The sequence below is a fragment of the Sus scrofa genome, chromosome 1, assembly GCF_054392235.1.
Source record: "Sus scrofa isolate SSC_HxYL_T2T_F1_AM1 chromosome 1, Sscrofa_HxYL_maternal_Yorkshire_Landrace_v2.0, whole genome shotgun sequence".
Lineage (NCBI taxonomy): Eukaryota > Metazoa > Chordata > Mammalia > Artiodactyla > Suidae > Sus > Sus scrofa.
In genome coordinates this window covers 286,331,400-286,348,464 of record NC_139383.1, presented here as the reverse complement: position 1 = coordinate 286,348,464, position 17,065 = coordinate 286,331,400, and the positions used below count along the sequence as shown (strand labels likewise).

Here is a 17,065-nt window from a genome sequence, read left to right as displayed (position 1 = left end):
TCGGGGTGAGGTCTGTACCCAGAGAGATGTGAGTGAGGGGACCAAGGGGACACCCGCCCGCCCAGGTCAGCAGGAAGCCCCTGTACACGTTGCTGTTCTCATGTCCAGGCTGCACAGATGATGCAACGCCGTCCACCTGCTGGGTGGAGAGTGATGGTGAGGGGCTGTGAGGCAGACCCCGAGACACATCCCTCGTGTGCCCGATGCTCCATGGACATGGTGGAGGCTGAAGAGGAGGAGGTGCTGCTGGAGGCCGAGCTGAGGTCCAGCTGATGCCTGGCGTCTCTGGAGATGATGAGGATGTCGCCTCCCGGGACCTGAGGAGTGGAAGAGCAGCAGAGCCCAAACCCTGCAGGGCACCGGGTGCTGGCATCCGACTTCCAGGGCATCTAGAAACTGGGGCTCCTTGGTGCCCTTTGGGTATGGAGTGAGATGCCCTGGAACTGGGAAGGGCTGTCAGGGAGAAGGGGTGGGGCAGTCGTCATCCTTCTCTGGCCATCAGGGGACTCGTGGACAAGCTCAAGTCCATCCTTTCCACCTTGGGGCTGGAGTGCACACTGAGCGTGTGGGCAGTTTCCCAACTGCCGAGTTCAGGGTTTCCCCTTCACTGCTGTCTCCGAACTTGGAAATGGAGCTTCCGATGGTCTTGGGCTCCAAGATGCGGGACTGGTGGCTGGACGGAAGGGCAGGCTTTGCTGTTGTCAGATCTGCTGGGTGGTGGATGCTCTTGGGTGCCCGTGGACATAGGGACCAGTGACCCAAACTTGGACAGGTGTGAGGGAAGTACACAGAGGCAGTGCCTGGTGGTGGTGGGTAGGGCTCCATGCCCATGGGCAGTGCTCCCTTGCAGAATTCAGCAAGGGTCTGTGAGAGGCCAGGTCAGCCTGTTGATGGGCAGGCATCAAAGCCTGGGGGCAGGAGAGGTTCAGGTGAAGCTGTATTCTGGGGGTGCCCTGGTAGCAGGTCCACGCCAGTCTGTAGTTGCTTATCTGTCCAACAACCTGGTCATGGGGAGACTGGCCCTGTGGCTGACTATTGTTTGGGGCTGTGAGAAGATACCCTTGATTAGCTAGACCAAGAAGAACAAAGTAAACCAAAGAGTTAGCAGAACAAAGGAAATAATGAAAATTAGAGCAGAGATAAATGGAACAGGGGAGCACTGGAGAAGATCAATGAAACCAACAGTTCTTTCTTTTAAAAAATTTACAAAAAATTGACAAATGTGGGGCCGCTTGATGCCGATAAGTTGCTTAACATAGATGAAATGGATAAATTCCTAGAAACACAAACTCCTGAAACTGACTGAAGAAGAAATGGAAAACCTAAGTAGACCTGTAATAAGTAAATAAACCGAAGCAGTAATAAGAACTTCCCAACAAAGAAAAACCCAGAACCTGATGCCCTCACTGGTGTCTTGTCTCAAGCATTTAAGACATAAGATTGATCCTTCCCAGACTCTTCAAAAAGTACCAGAGGAGGGAACACTTTTTAACTCATTTTGTGATGTTGACATTAACCTGACTCCAGGGACCTCACAAGAAAAGACGTCTATGAGCCAAAATCCATTAGGAATGGAGATGCAGGAATCCTTTGTAAAACACTGACAGGCAAAATCTAGCCTCACATTGAAAGGAGTCTACATCAGGACCACGTATGATTTATCCCAGGAATAAACGGCTGTTGAATGTAATTAATCATTGTCATACACTGCATGATAACAAACACACGGTCGTCTCAACTGATGCAAAGAATGCATTTAAGCACTTGAAGAAACCAAGCCTGTTCATAGTACGTGTTCTCCATAAAATGGAAGAGCATTTCCTCCACGTAACAATGGGTGTTTGTAAGAAGAACTCATAGGTACATCACAGTGGAGAAAGACTGCAGTTTTCTCCCGAAGAACAGGAACAAGTCAGTGATGCCCACTTTTGCCTCTTGGTTTCAATGTCATAAAGAAGTTTGGCAAGAGCAGTTAGATATGACAGATCAGCAGAATTAAGAATCAAGGAGTTCCCGTCGTGGTGCAGTGGAAATGAATCCGACTAGGAACCATGAGGTTTCGGGTTCAATCCCTGGCCTCGCTCAGTGAGTTAAGGAGCCAGCATTGCTCTGAGCTGTGGTGTAGGCCAAAGATGTGGCTTGGATCTGGCATTGCTGTGGCTGTGACATAGGCCAGTGGCTACAGCTCCGATTAGACCCCTAGCCTGGGAACCTCCATATGCCATGGGTGTGGCCCTAGAAAAGACCAAAAAAAAAAAAAAAAAAAAAAAAAGAATTGAGAATCAAGAAGTAAAAGCAAGCGATTGATTTTTGAACTTGGATGTCAAGGTCATTTAATAAGAGAACGGTCTCTTCAACAAATGATGCTGAGAAGTGGATGCCCACATGCGACAGGGTGAGGATGGAACCTTACCTCCCACCACATAAAATTAGCTCCAGATGGAGCAGTGAGCTAAACTTAAGACCCCAAATTTAGCATATCCTGGAAGAAAATACAGGGCTAAGCCTCATACGCTCATATTTGGCAAGAGTATATTTAATATGACACAATTGTACACGAGACAAAAAGATAAGTTGGACGTCATCAAATTGAAACACGTTTGTGAATGAAGGAACAATCTCAAGAGTGTATGAAGAAGACCCAGAGAATGGTATAAAATATTTATAGATTTTGTCTGCAGAAGTTCCTGCTGTGGCACAATGCGTTGATGATATGGCGTTGTCTTCTAGGTGGCACAAGTTCAACCCCCTGGATCTCTAAAACATTATCCTAAGTGGAAGAAGCCAGACACAAAAGGTGCCCCATACCGTAGGGTTATAGCAATAGGGACATGAAGAGTGATAGGTGCCAGATTGGGGGTAGGGGGAGTGGAGAATGGAAAGTGAATGCTTAATGGGTGTGGGGTTTCTTTTGGGAGTGATGAAGATGCCCTGGAACTAGATGGTGGTGGTGGTGCACAGCACAATAAAGGTAGTTTATGCCACTGATTGTATAGTTAAATATGTTTAAAGAGATAAACTTTATTTTGCATCAAAGTTAACCCATAAAATAGAGGCAACCATAAAATATATGAAAAAAAAAAAAACCCCAGAAAAACAGGAAAAGGATGCCTTCACAGGTGAGGATGGGAAGACTGGTTCTGGAGCTGCTATAGCGGTGTTTCACGAGCAGCTGCTGGAGGTGGGTTCAGAGCTTCTTGTCAGTGCTGATGGTAACTAACAGGCTGAAGCTCGAGAGCTGGTGCTCGTGTTGATGCCTGCTCTGTAGCCTGCATCAGCTAGCTCCGCAGCGGGTTCCAGAGCTGGCTCCAGGGCAAGAGGTGGGGTGAGCCTAGATTCTAGCTGGAGTTGATTCTGGTTCTGAGACTTACTCTGGTTCTTTCTCTGGAGTTGGTGTTGGAGCAGCTCCTGGCTCTAGAGCTGGCGATAGGCGCTGACAGCAGAGTTGGTTATAGAGCCGTCCCTGTCTCTGGATGCTGGCGGTGGTGGTGCTTGAGCTGCTTCTACCGTTGGTGTTGGAGGTAGAGCTCTTGTGGCAGCTGACGTTGGTTCTGGGCTTGCACAGGCTCTGTTGCGGAGCTAGTGTTAGAGCTGGTTTTAATTCTAGGTCTGGTGCTAGAACTATCACTGGAGTTTTCACAGAAGTTGGCAGTAAATCTGCCTCTGTCTCTATAGTTCATGTTCGGACTGGTACTAGAGATGTTCCTACTTCTAGTTTTGGTGCTGGAGCTGATGGTGGAGCTGTTTCTACCCCTGGAGCTGGTGCCAGAGCAGGTGCTGTCAGGGGGCCTAACATAGGAATTCATGCTAGAGCCAGTGGGGCAGCCAGGCTGTCCTCTGAACCTGGCATTGCCTCGAACTCTACAGTTGCTGTTGGCGCTGGTCCTGGTTCTAGGTGAGACCTGTCTTGGTTTCCTCCTGTGTACAGTGGGGGCCTATGGCAGCCCCTCTCAGAGATGGGCATGCTGCTAGGAAGGCCCTGCTGAGCTCATTGTCAAAGCAGCCGTTCAAAAGAGGTCTGTGTCCAGAGAGGTCTGAGAGAGGGGACCAAGAGGACACCCGGCCTGCCGAGGTCACGAGGACGCTGTAGCACATGTTGCTATTGTGCGTGTCCCGGCTGATGCGAGGGAGCAGTGTTGCCCACGTGCTGGGTGCAGAGCTGCAGCGAGGAGCTGGACTGGCAGACCCCTGAGACAGAGAGTTTGTGGATGCGTGGCTGAGGCAGAAGAGGGGAGGTGATGCTCGGGGCCGAGCCGATGCCGGATCTTTGAGGACCACACAAAGAGGAGGTCAGTTTCTGTAACTGTGGGGAGCAGCCCAGTCTGCAGAATCTCTGGACCCTGCAGGCCCCCCCAGGCTGGTGCCCAGCTCATGGGCTTCTAGAAGCTCTGTTCAGGCCCTGGGGCGTCCTGCCTCCTTTTGTGGGTGTGTCTGGTACCAGGAGCAGAGGGTCTGGGCAGGGCTGCCAAGGAGAAGGGGTGGTGCAGTCACCTTGCTTTGCTGGACATCAGGAGACTCTGCGCCAAAGCTCATACCGTTTCCTCCTCTTTGAAGCTGAGGAGCCGGCGGAGCGCACAGTGAGCGCACGTGGGCAGAGGTCTGGCCTCACCTGAGCTGGTCCCAGAGGTTGGGGCGGGAGCTGTCCCTGGTCCTGACCTGTGTGCTGGGGCCCTGGTGACTGGGGGAAGGGCTGCTTTTGCGGTGGTTGAATGCACAGGGTGAGTGGGTGTCTGAGTGGCCCTCGGAACTTGTGAGGAAAGTGCACAGAGGGCAGTGCCTGGGAGGAGCACAAGGCATCGTGCCCATGGGCACTTCTCCTTGGCAAAGTCAGCTAGTCCTTTGGATCCCAGAGGTCAGAAGGCACTGGGAGGTCAGGTCAGCCTGTTGACTGGCGGGCGTCAAGCCAGCAGCAGGAGAGGTTCAGAGTGAAACTGGGCCTGGTGGTGACCTGGGCTGGCAGGTTGGGGGGAAGGTGCCCACCTGACCTTGGTCACTCCGGTGTATGAATGCTTAATGACCTAGCCTGAGAGATGCTGGGGAGGGCAGCCATGCGACTGGCCAGTGCTAAGATGCCCTTGGCAATCTTGAGTCCCTTCTGCTTCGGGGCGGGGGGTGGGAGCAGAGTTGGCTCCATGCCCGACCTTCACCCCTTCGCTGAAGGTCATCTTTGTCAGGACACAGTCGCAGTCAGTGACAGAGGTCATAGCTTAGAACATGTTGGCATTTTCACGGGTCTTCCCTCTGTAGGGAGGGACAGGCGAGAGTCAGCTGAAATCGTGAGGGGGCCCCGGGGCAAGGACAGGGGAATGCATAGACAGGAAACAGATTAGAGGTTGTCAGGCCTTGAGGGGGTGGGAGTGGGGCACGACCGCTTAATGGAGACGGGTTTCCCCTGGAGTGGCGGAAAGGTCTGGAACTGGGGGGTGAGGTGCACAGCGTAGAGAAGGTCGGTAATGCCACCGAATTGTACCATTTAAAATAATTACAAGGCTCTGATTTATTGACTCTGAAGTTTAACACAAAATATGACAACCGAAAGGTCATATAAGAGAGAAAAGTAAGGGTGAAGTGAAAGGCAGCTCTGGTCCTGGAGCTGGTGTTGGCTGGAGCTCGGTCGCTGGTGCTGAGGGCAATGCAGGAGGTGGTGCCAGCAAGGGTGCTGATGCCCTGGCTGGGGCTGGAGATGCTGTCGGTTCTGGCCTTGGCACTGGCCCAGGAGCTGTGCCTGAGCTAGGGCTGCCACTAGCTCTGTCGCAGGGAGTAGTGCTAGAGCTGGTCCTCGAATTGGCTCTCGTTCTCAGGCTGACTCTAATTCTCTGGCATTGTTTCCAGATTTGGTGCAAGAACCAGCAACTGTAAAGGCTTTCACGGTGGAGCTGGTCCAGGTGTCTGGTGGCGGGGGGCTTTAGTTCTGTAGTTGATGCCAGACCTGACTTTCATCCACAGTTGGTGCAAACTGTGGTGCTTTTGGTGGCTCTGGCTTTGTAGGTCAGAGTAACTCTAGCTTTGCTCTAGTTACATAGATGGCAGGGAATCCTGTGATGGTTCTAGCTCTCCTCCTGGACCAGGTACAGAAGCTGGCTATGTCTCCAGGTTGCTGCTCTAACTGCTTGTGTAGTAGGCGCCAGCTCTGGGGCTGCAGCTGAAGGTGGCACTACAGCCAATGTTAGACATGCTCTAGCCCCAGGGCTGCTTTCAGTTCCGTAGCTGTGTCTGCAGAATTGTACTAGCCTAGTGCTGGAGCCGGATGAGCGCTAGATCTTGACGTGGTACTGACTCAACAGGAGCGGGAAATCTCGCCAACCTGCCCTTCCATGTGACTTGCCTGAAACAGGAAAAGAGCACAGCCTTTCGCAGTCGTGCCGGAGCTGCTTGTAGAATTGGCTCTAATACTGGGGCTGGCTCTAACTCTGGGAATGATGCCAGAGCTGGTGGCAGAAATGGTCTTAGCTGTGGGGTTCAAGCTGGAGCTCGCTTTAACGCCGGAGCTGGTGGAAGCAACGCAATGTCCACCATGTTGAGTGGGTAGACAAAACGTGGTATTATTGACCCATAAAAAGGAAGGAAATCCTGACAGATGCACCCATGGGGGCATTTTGCTAAATGAAATAAGCCCATGCCTTGAAGACAGGGTGTGACTTCAGTTCCAGGTTGCGTGGAAAGTAGTCTTGCTTTTGGAAATGGGCGCTAGAGCGGTGGTTCCTGGCAGGCTGGGGGCAGGAGTAAAGGTGGCCTGATGCTTAGGGTACCGAGCTTCAGGTTTGCAAGATTCAGTACTCTGGAGATTTGTTTTACAACAATGTAAATACACATAAAACTATGGAACTGTCAGTTCCCATCGTGGTGCAGCGGAAACGAATCTGACTGGCATCCATGAGGACGCAGGTTCAATCCCTGGCCTCACTCAGTGGGTTAAGGATCTGGCGTTGCCGTGAGCTATGGTGTAGGTCCCAGATGTGGCTGGGATCTGGCGTTGCTGTGGCTGTGGCATATTGAACTGTACAATTAAAATCGTTAAAATGGTAAATTAAGTGTTATGATTTTTGTCACAATAAAAAAGAGTACATGATATTTGATTCCACTTAAAGTCCAGCACAGACTCACTCATGTGGGCATTTTGTGTCAGAGGTTTTCAGAGCACTGGGGGATTGTACCTCTGAGTAAATTTCCCAGGGTCCCCTTCTTATCCACCTGCATCCATAGGGAAAAATTCATCTTTGTTCTTATATCACACCCCAAATAGAAACCACTACCAGGTGGATTTGAGATATAAGTGTGAAAATTTCAAACAATAGTAATATATACCTTAGGAAAATATTCCCAGGATCTTGGACAGGCAACCTTTTCTTAAACAACATATACTGACTATTTTAAAAAATCATGAGAGGAGTTCCCATAGTGGTGCAGTGGAAACAAATCCGATTAGGATCTGTGAGGTTACAGGTTTGATCCCTGGCCTCCCTCAGTGGGTTAAGGATCTGGCGTTGCCATGAGCTGTGGTGTAGGCCAGCAGCTGTAGCTCTGATTCACCTCCTGGCCCGGGAACCTCCATATGCCATAGGTATGGCCCTAACAAGACAAAAACAAACAAACAAAAAATAAATTAAAAATCATGACAAATTGGAGATGATTAAAATTGAAAACTTTTTATCAAGAGATACCTTTAAGGAGTTCCCGTCGTGGCGCAGTAGTTAACGAATCCAACTAGAAACCATGAAGTTGCGGGTTCGATCCCTGGCCTTGCTCAGTGGGTTAAGGATCCGGCATTGCCGTGAGCTGTGGTGTAGGTTGCAGATGCAGCTTGGATCCTGCGTTGCTGTGGCTCTGAAGGCTGGCAGCTACAGCTCCGATTCGACCCCTAGCCTGGGAACCTCCATATGTAGTGGGAGTGGCCCAAGAAATGACAAAAAGACAAAAAAAAAAAGTCATCTTGGTGACACATTTAGAACAGCGTCTCTCCCCTGAGATCATATTTACTGAAATGGCTTCATTTTGTACATCTCCAATTCATCTGACATTTCCTTTCAAGTAAGAAAGATGCTCTTTTAAAAAAAGCACAGGGGTTCCCATTGTGGCTCAGCAGAAATGAATCTGACTAGCATCCATGAGGACACAGGTTCGATCCCTGGCCTTGCTCAGTGGGTTAAGGATCTAGCATTGCCCTGAGCTGTGGTGTAGGTCACAGATGCGGCTTGGATCCCATGTGGGCTGCGGTGTAGGCCAGCAGCTACAGCTCCAATTCAACCCCTAGCCCGGGCACCTCCATATGCCGCAGGTGCGGCCCTGAAAAAACCAAGAAAAGGGGAAAAAAAAGAAGAAAATGAATAATCCCTCTTAAAATGTGTGGGCTTCGCAAAAAGCTAGCTATTGCATGGTTCTGTGTATAGGAAACATCCAGAACAGGGAAAGGAACAGAGAGAAGCCAGCCAGGATCCGAGGAAGGGAGGAGCAGGGAGTGAGTGCTCTTGGCCGGGTTTCCTTTCGGAGTCAAATGCTCTGCATCTTGACGGCGCGGAGGTTACGCAGCGCGGTGGGTACACCCGACGCCCATAGTTTCAGTAGAAGCCTTCATTTTCTTCTTTTCAATCTAAAACCTCAAAAAAAGACACTATATAAATTGTATAATGAAAAACAGAAATTAGGGGGGGAAGACCCCAAACAATAACAGGGAAGGGGACAGAAAGTTCTGGTGGGGGACTGGGGGTTGACAGTGTGGCTGGGGAGCCGGCCCTGAGCGTGGTGCCCGCGGGCTCCCCCTGCAGGGCTGGCGGGGCCTGAGCTGCCCTGGGCCTCCCGGAGGAGCTGGTGCAGGTGCAAGTGCAGGTGATGGCTCTTGCTGCAGGGCTGGGGGGTCCTGACTTGCCTCTAGGTCTCCCGGAGGAGTCCGTCCAGGTGATGAGTCTCTTCTCAGGGCTGGTGGGTTCTGAGCTGCCTCGGGGTGTCCTGCAGGAGCTGGGGCGAGTGGCCTTCCCAGGCCACTTCCAGGCCCCCACACGCAGCCTGTGCTGGCCTCTCAGGCCTTCTCTCCAAAAAATGGTGTGTGTCCCCGTCAACCAGCTCTTTGCTGGTCTCCTGTGGAGTCAGGGGATGCTTTGCTGCCCACTGACCCTTCCACTCCCAGATCAGGCCCAGGGCTGCAGTGAGACCCATCTCCAGGACCTGGGATAAACCTCGGGCAGATGGGCACTGCCCCCGCTCTCCACGCCCCGTCCAGCCACCTTGACCTGGGGGTGAACATGGTCAGCCCACCAGGCTTCTGGCCTCTCACTGGCCTGCTCACCTGATGTCACTGCAGGCCCTCCTGACATCAATCCTCCCACACCCAGGGGGAGGGGACCCAGGGCTGCTGGGTGGGATCCCAGAGGGGCCTGACCTGGCCTGGATCTCCTCCGTCACCTTTGGGTGCCTCCAGGCAAATGGCCAGAGGAGTCTGGGGTGAGACCTAACCCAACAGCTGTCACATCAGAAGAGGCGCTCACTGCGGACTTTCCTGGGGCCACAGCTCTGCTCTCTCTGAACAAGGAGCCCCCTTCTCTTTCCGGCCACAGAGCAGGACCTAAGCTTGGTGCGCCTTTCTGGGGCCCAGGGCTGACCCCAGCCAGAGGCCAGAGCCACGGGTGGACACTGGGGCCTCACAGAGGCGTCTTTGTGCCTGTCTGGGCCAGGGTGTGCCTCCCCCATGCACTCTCCCACCCACTGGGGACCGACCGGGCGGTGTCAGCTTGATCCCGTGATTATCAAGAAGATGCTCTGAGCTGCCCTCCCCGGGGCAGGAAAGGGGCAGGCCCAGCACCCTTTCAGGAGACAGGAGGCAGGTCCAGGCCGCAGGGAGAGGTTTCTGTGCTCCGGGTCTGTGCCGCCACCTCCCTGCGCACTAGGTATTCCCCGGATGCTGTGCCGAACCTGCTCCTGCAGAGACTTTGCAGTGGGCAGGGCAGCCTCTGTGCCCCAGAGCTCCTGGAGTCCTCGCCGTGGCTAGTCCACAGGGAGCCGGTGGGGCAAACATGAGCCGTCCCCGTGTGTCACCCTGCCCCTGGTCACCCTGCCCCTGTGTCACATAGCCCCTGTGTGGCCCTGCCTGGCAGGCCCCTGTGCTCAGCGTTGTGAACGGTGCAGCTCGGCATCTCATCTCTGAGAGTCGCTGGGCCATGTCGCCCCAGCAGGGACCCTTTCAATCGTGTAAAACACGGAGAATCCCCAGGAAGGTGTCCAAAGAAATTCGCTTGCAGGGATGGGCCCCCAGGGCGGTAACTCACCCTCCCACACCTGCCCAGGCGCGGACCTGGGGAGGAGGCACCCAGAGGCAGGAGTTTCAATGCCCCGGCTCAACCCAGCCGCACCCCTGCTCGGAGCTGATGTCCCCCTCCCTGTCACCTGTCCAGCCTGTGCAGACATGGACCAGGGCTCACCTTGTTCTGAGAGGGACAGGTCTTGCTTTTGCAGCTCCGCGCCCTGCCCACACAGCCACCAGGCCGTGAGCTCCTCCAGCCGCAGGCCTGCGGAGACCCCCAGGGACAGCGGGCAGAGCCGCAGCCCTGCGCCTGCCCCACGCTCACCTCAGGAGCCTGAAGACATCAGTGGCTCCTCCCGCGGTCCCACCCTGGCTTCCACACCCCTCCCTGTCCCAGCCCACCTGCAGGACCCCACAGACAGGCAGAGTCACTGGGGGTGCTGAAGCTCTTTATGTGGAACCAGGAGGGGGGAAGGAGGCTGGGGGGGGCAGGAGGGGGCGGCCAGGCCTGAGGCTGGAACTCCTTCCACGTCCTGCAGGATGGAGGGTCCTGGTGGTGCCCCCAGGGCTGCGTGGAGCCTTGGTGCCCCGCCCTGGAAAGGAGGGAGGGTCAGTGGGGCCGGGAGGGAGCAGGGGCAGGGCAGGGCTCTCTCAGGCTCTGTCCTTTGGCTCTGAGCAAAAGGGGACCTTCCTGCAGGCAGCCCCGACGCCCCAAGGCCACCTGTGATGGGGCTCCAGGCTGACAGGGCAAAGGAAGAACACGACCCGGCTCTGGACTCAGGCTCTGCCCACACCTGGGCAGGTAACCTTGGGCAAGTTGCTGAAGCTCCAGATCCCAACAGGATGTGCAGCCGGTAAGGGACCCGGAAGTCAGAAGTATCGCATGCGAGGAGCCTTAGCTCGGGATCTTTTAAGCAGCTCATCGGGTAAACAGAGTCATGGTGACTCTTTAGGGCTGAGGAGGGGTTTCACACCTGCCGGCAAGCACCTGGGGGACGTTCTGGGAGGCAGATGTCTTCCCACCTGCACCCAACCCATGGACAGCTCACTCAAAAAGCATTTCCAGGAGTTCCCATTGAGGCTCAGTGGCAATAAACTCAACCAGTATCCAGGAGGACGTGGGTTCGATCCCTGGCCTCGCTCAATGGGTTAAGGATCTGGCATTGCCGTGAGCTGTGGTGTAGGTTGCAGATGTGGCTCGGATCTGGCATTGCTGTGGCTGTGGCATAGGCCGGCAGCTGCAGCTCCAATTGGACCCCTACCCTGCCTGGGAACTTCCATACGCTGTGGGTATGGCCCCCAAAGAGACCAAAAAAAAAAAAGAAAGAAAGAAAAAGGAAGCATTTTCCAACCACCCAGGACTTACACTGTGAGACGGAGTCTGACAGTGATGCCCAGGTGCAAGGATGAGCCCAGGAGCAAACACGCCACCTGCCTGGCCCAGGTGGGGTCTCCTGCCCAGGTGGGAGCAGGGAGGGGGATCAACCATGTGGCCTCTGCAGGTCCCATGGTCCCCAAGGCTTTGATTTCCTCGAGCGTCCTCTATAGCTGTTCACTTACCCTAGTTCCCTCCTGGAGAGCAGGTTTCTGTAGAAAAGGGAAACGTGGTTCAGGGAATCCTTCGGTCCGGCCCCCCGCCCCCATCAGCCAACATTTCCCACGACCCCAGGAAGGACAAAGCCCCATCAAAGGCACATGGCCCAGCCAAGTGGCCCTGATGGGTCCACTGAGGGGGACCAGGCAAAACCAGGCACAGGTGTCCTTCCTACCGCTTTGCTGGGGCCTGACGATGTCCAGGTTTAGCCCTTTGGCTCTTGCCACCTCCTTGAACTCCTCCAAAGCCTCTGGGTTGTTCTCTGGGTCTCTTCCTGTTGATGAAACCAAGAGATGGAGGGGGAGGGGGGAAGGGGGAGGCTCAGGCGTCTCCATCCAGCCTGGGGAGTGATGGTGCCAGGGTGGGGCTGGACCCCGAGGGCCCTTGGTTGGGAGGAGAGCTGGCTGGAGAGGTAGGCCCAGGAGCCTCTGGACCTCAGGGCCGCTGAGCCAGGAGTGGACACACCTGGACTTCTCCCTGGGTGTAAGGACCTGCCCAGCCTCAGAGGGGGCGCATCTCCCTCCAGGCCCCCCAGGTCCATGCAGTCCCCCTTGGACCGACGTTGACATGGCTCTTGGCCACCACAGGCGCTCAGGTGACCTGCTCGGCGCCTCTAGTCTGCCATCAGGGACAGTCCTGTCTCTCTGATGCCTCCTTGAGGCTCCTCCCTGGAATTAAGCCCCAGGAGCTGGGATTTCCTCCCAGGGCAGGCTCCCCCAGGGAGACCCCCAAAAGGAACAGGGCTGTGGGTGACGCTGCGAGTTGCCCTGTGAGCATGTGGGCCGCCCGTGACACTGTGACGTGGGGTCCCCGTGCTCACAGCACTTCCGGTGTTCCGTGCTGAGACTGAGCCTGGGGGGTGGGGGGTGGGGATGAGGGCTTCCTCCAGGGGCTTCTCCTGAGAGCAGGAAGCACGGGGAGGAGGCAGGGGTTTGCGGGGGCGGGGATGCAGGATGCTCACCCACGAGCTTCGCCATGCGGACCTCCTGCCCGTCCAGCTCACCCTCGCAGTAGAGAATGTAGTGGTCCTTCACCTTGGACGGTAAGATGTACACCACGCGCTTGCCGTCATCTGCGGAGGACGGGCCACGGTCCCGGTCAAGCCCAGGACCCTCCCGGGGCACGTGCCCCGGGCTTCCACCCCAGCCGACCCCCCAGGCTGTGGGGCCCCCACGTCCCGGGAGAGCCCACACTGGAGAGGTGGTCACACCCCAACCGGCGGTGACAGCGGGGGAGGGGGGCTCAAAGAGGCTCTGCTCCTGGGCCTGACCTGGCACAGCTATGACCCCCAGCTGGAGCTCGGGACAAACCAGTCCCCCCGAGGGCAAATCCGTCACGCCTGGCGTCGGGGGTTCATATCATCAAGGCAAATGGACCAGTGGGAGGAGAGGGTGGCATTTAATAGGGTCAGAAAGCAGTAGGGCTCCTCAGGCTGCAAGACCGTCCCAGAAACTCGCTGGCCGCCCCCACCCCTGCCCCCGGCCAGGGCCCCGAGACTCACAGGCCGTGAACGTGAAGGGCTGGTTGGTTTTCTTTAGGACCAGTGTCACGTCCTGGCACTGACCGTCAATCCTGGAACACAGAAGCCACGTGTGATGCTGCCTGGGGGTCACCCACCTTGGAGACCCGGCCCAGCCCCGGCTCCGGTCCCCCTGGCCCAGCAGCCACAGGCAGCCTGGGGTCCGTGGTAGCCCGGGGGGGAGGGGGGAGGGACGATGGCGTGTCAGCCACCTCCAGGCCAGGCATCAGCTGGCATGTGGCAGTTGCCTGGGTCTCCCAGCACTGGCCCTCCCACCCACAGGGTCTCATCCGGGGTCTGTCCCCTCTAGGACGGTTCCCCCCAGAGCTGTCCAGGGCTAAGTGTCACACAAGGGGCTGAGAAGGACACCCCAGAGACCCCCGCCCTCCTGGTGCGGGGAGGGGAAGGCGGGAGGCGACACTCACAGAAAGGTTATCTGGGCTTCCAGGTCGCCCCCCTCCAGGGCCTTGAGAATCAGGGGGGTCACCGACTCGGGCTTCTTCCCGGGAATCTCCGGGTCCGAGGTCATGGCCTTCAGATACCATCTCCCCAACAGCTGGAGAAAGGCCCTCCCATCAGGCTCCGGCTGATCCCCTACCCCGACTCTGCAGCCCCAGACTCTGCCCCACCCCGTGGGGGCTGGAGCTCGGGCTGTGTTTCCCAGCCACCATTCCCCCCGCCAACGCCCAGCACCCTGGCCAGACCCACCCAGAGTGGCACCCTGGCCCGGTCTGGCTCAGGCCCCTGTGGCTCCATTTGACCACTGCCTCCGGGGTGGGCTTCGTGCCTCTCCCTGCCGCCCCCCTGCCCCATCGCCCCCTCTGAGCCTCACATCCTGCAGCGGCTGCCCCACGGCCGGGAACTCCTGGGCCTGCAGGGCAGCAACGAGGCCGAGGCCAATGGCCAGGAGCAGGGCCCTCATCATCCGGGGTCTGGGCTCACAACCACAGGACAGGCCGCTCCCGGGCTCCGGATCGCTGGGCTGGCCCTCCCACGGCCGCCCTTTATAGCCCTGGGCCCTGGGTCCCCACGGAACTTGGCACAGGGCATCGGCCAATCCCTTCCTGGTCACAGACTGGCTAATTCTGCTTAAAGGTCAGCGTTGTCAGATGCGGCTAAACGACACTCATTCAGCCCTGAGGGCCACATCCCGGCGCTGCCCGTCTAGAGGGAGGGGTTCGCAGGCGGCATCTTCGCAGGCGGCACCTTTCCTCGAAGAGGGTCTGGGAGGGAGCCACACGGTGCCGGGGCCGGGCCGAGGTGCTCGCTGCCAGGCAGGACGAGGCTTGGATCAGAGAGGGTTCCCTGGGCGGCTGCTTAGCCTCAGCTTCAGGACTGGAAAAGAGACCTACCGTGTGCACGTGACCATGTATGTAAGGGGAGGCCTATACTCCTCCCAAGTGTGCAGCAAGTAGGCACCGCAACATACACCCTGCTCCACACACGGATGTAGGGGAAGAACGAGACAGCGGGTACAGAATATACGTATATGTACACACGTGTGTGCCCAACATGCACCTCGCGCACACGCACACACACACACTCGCTCAGACACACAAACACACGTTACTCAGATAGGAACGCTCAGACACACACACACTCAGACACACCAGACACACACACCTACCCAGATACGCTCAGGCACACATCCAGACACAGACACATACACCCTCAGATACACGCTCATTCAGGCTCAGACACACACTCAGAACATACACACACTTATACACATATACAGACCCACGCACACTCAGACACACACACACACGTGTTCAGACACACACACACACGTGTTCAGACACACACACACATGCACACACATGCACGAAATCAGGATGGAAGAGAAGCACAGACAGGCGATTGGAGCTGAAGCCTGGGCCCAGGAAGGTGAGTGGACAGACACGCAGCCCCAAGCTCGCCTCTGAGCTGGAGGGGTAACCGTGCCTCCCTCTGCACCAGCAGAGCAGAAGCGTGGGCCGGGGTGGGGGGCAGGGGCTACGACAAGACTGCTTGGCAGAGGGTGGTGACAACAGGTGACAGAGAAGGAGGACCGATTCATCATCTTCACCTTGAGATGAGACAAATGGCCCTCAGAATATCAGGTAAACAAAAGCAGATTTAAGTGAACAATCAGGAGTTCCCGCCGCGGCGCAGCGGAGACGAATCCCACTAGTATCCATGAGGATGTGGGTTCGATCCCTGGCCTCGCTCAGTGGGCCGGGGATCTGGCGTTGCTGTGGCTGTGGTGTAGACCAGCAACTACAGCTCCAATTTGACCCCAGCTCCAATTTGACCCCTAGCCTGGAAATTTCCATATGCTACAGGTGCCGTCCTAAAAAGCAAAAAAAAAAGAGAACAATCAGCCCAGGAACATATTCCAAATAACGAAGAGTGTGACAAACACTTTATTTTTTAATTTTTTGAAGGATGTTTTATGATGCATATCATTTGCTTTTTTTTTTTTTTTTTGGTCTTTTTTGACATTTCTTGGGCCGTTCCCGCGGCATATGAAAGTTCCCAGGCTAGGGGTTGAATCGGAGCCATAGCTGCCAGCCTACGCCACAGCCACAGCAACGTCATTTGCTTTTTTTAATTTTAAATGTTTATTTTTTCCATTATAGCCAGTTTACAGTGTTGTGTCAATTTTCTACTGTACAGCAAGGTGACCCAGTCACACATACATATACACACGCTTTTTCTCACATTATCCTCCATCATGCTCCATCATACGTGACTAGATACAGTTCCCAGTGCTATACAGCAGGATCTCACTGCTTATCCATTCCAAAGGCAATAGTCTGCATCTATTAACCCCAATTTTCCAGTCCATCCCACTCCCGCCCCCTCCCCCTTGGCAGCCACAAGTCTATTCTTGTCCATGAGTTTCCTTTTCTGTGGAAAGGTTCTTTTGTGCCGTATATTAGATTTCACATAGAAGTGATATCATGTGGTATTTGTCTTTCTCTTTCTGACTTATTTCACTTAGTGTGAAAATCCCTAGTTCCATCCATGTTGCTGCAAATGGCATTATTTTGTTCCTTTTTTGTGTGTGTGTGTGTCTTTTCTAAGGCCACTCCCATGGCATATGGAGGTTCCCAGGCTAGGGGTCTAAACAGAGCTGTAGCCGCCGGCCTACACCAGAGCCACAGCAATGTAGGATCTGAGCCGCGTCTGCGACCTACATCACAGCTCATGGCAATGCTGGATCCTTAACCCACTGAGCGAGGCCAGGGATCGAACCTGCAACCTCATGGTTCCTAGTCAGATTTGTTAACCACTGCACCACGACAGGAACTCCTATTTTTTTCCTTTTGATGACTGAGTAGTATTCCATTGTGTATATGTACCACATCTTCTTAATCCATTCATCTGTCAACGGACATTTAGGTTGTTTCCACGTCTTGGCTATTGTGAATAGTGCTGCAGTGAACATGCAGGTGCATGTGTCTTTTTCAAGGAAAGTTTTGTCTGGATATATGCCCAAGAGTGGGATTGCTGGGTCATATGGTAGTTCTATATTTAGTTTTCTGAGGTACCTCCATACTGTTTTCCATAGTGGTTGTACCAACTTACATTCCCACCAAAAATGTAGAAAGCTTCCCTTTTCTCCACACTCTCTCCAGCATTTGTTATTTATGGACTTATTAATGATGGCCATTCTGACTGGTGCGAGGTGGTATCTCATAGTAGTTTTGATTTGCATTTCTCTAATAATCAGGGA

At 54.9% G+C, this 17,065-nt stretch overlaps 1 protein-coding gene across 1 annotated transcript; it reads right to left on the bottom strand.

Annotated features, from left to right (window-relative positions):
- Positions 1-10,659: 10,659 nt before the first annotated feature.
- On the bottom strand, positions 10,660-14,291 carry OBP2B (odorant binding protein 2B). The gene is given in 7 exon segments (NM_213856.2): positions 10,660-10,824; positions 11,792-11,818; positions 12,001-12,099; positions 12,787-12,897; positions 13,327-13,397; positions 13,770-13,900; positions 14,177-14,291. Coding segments are annotated over 6 exon segments (531 nt in total). The 5' UTR covers positions 14,270-14,291; the 3' UTR covers positions 10,660-10,824; position 11,792.
- Between the last annotated feature and the right edge of the window lie 2,774 nt (positions 14,292-17,065).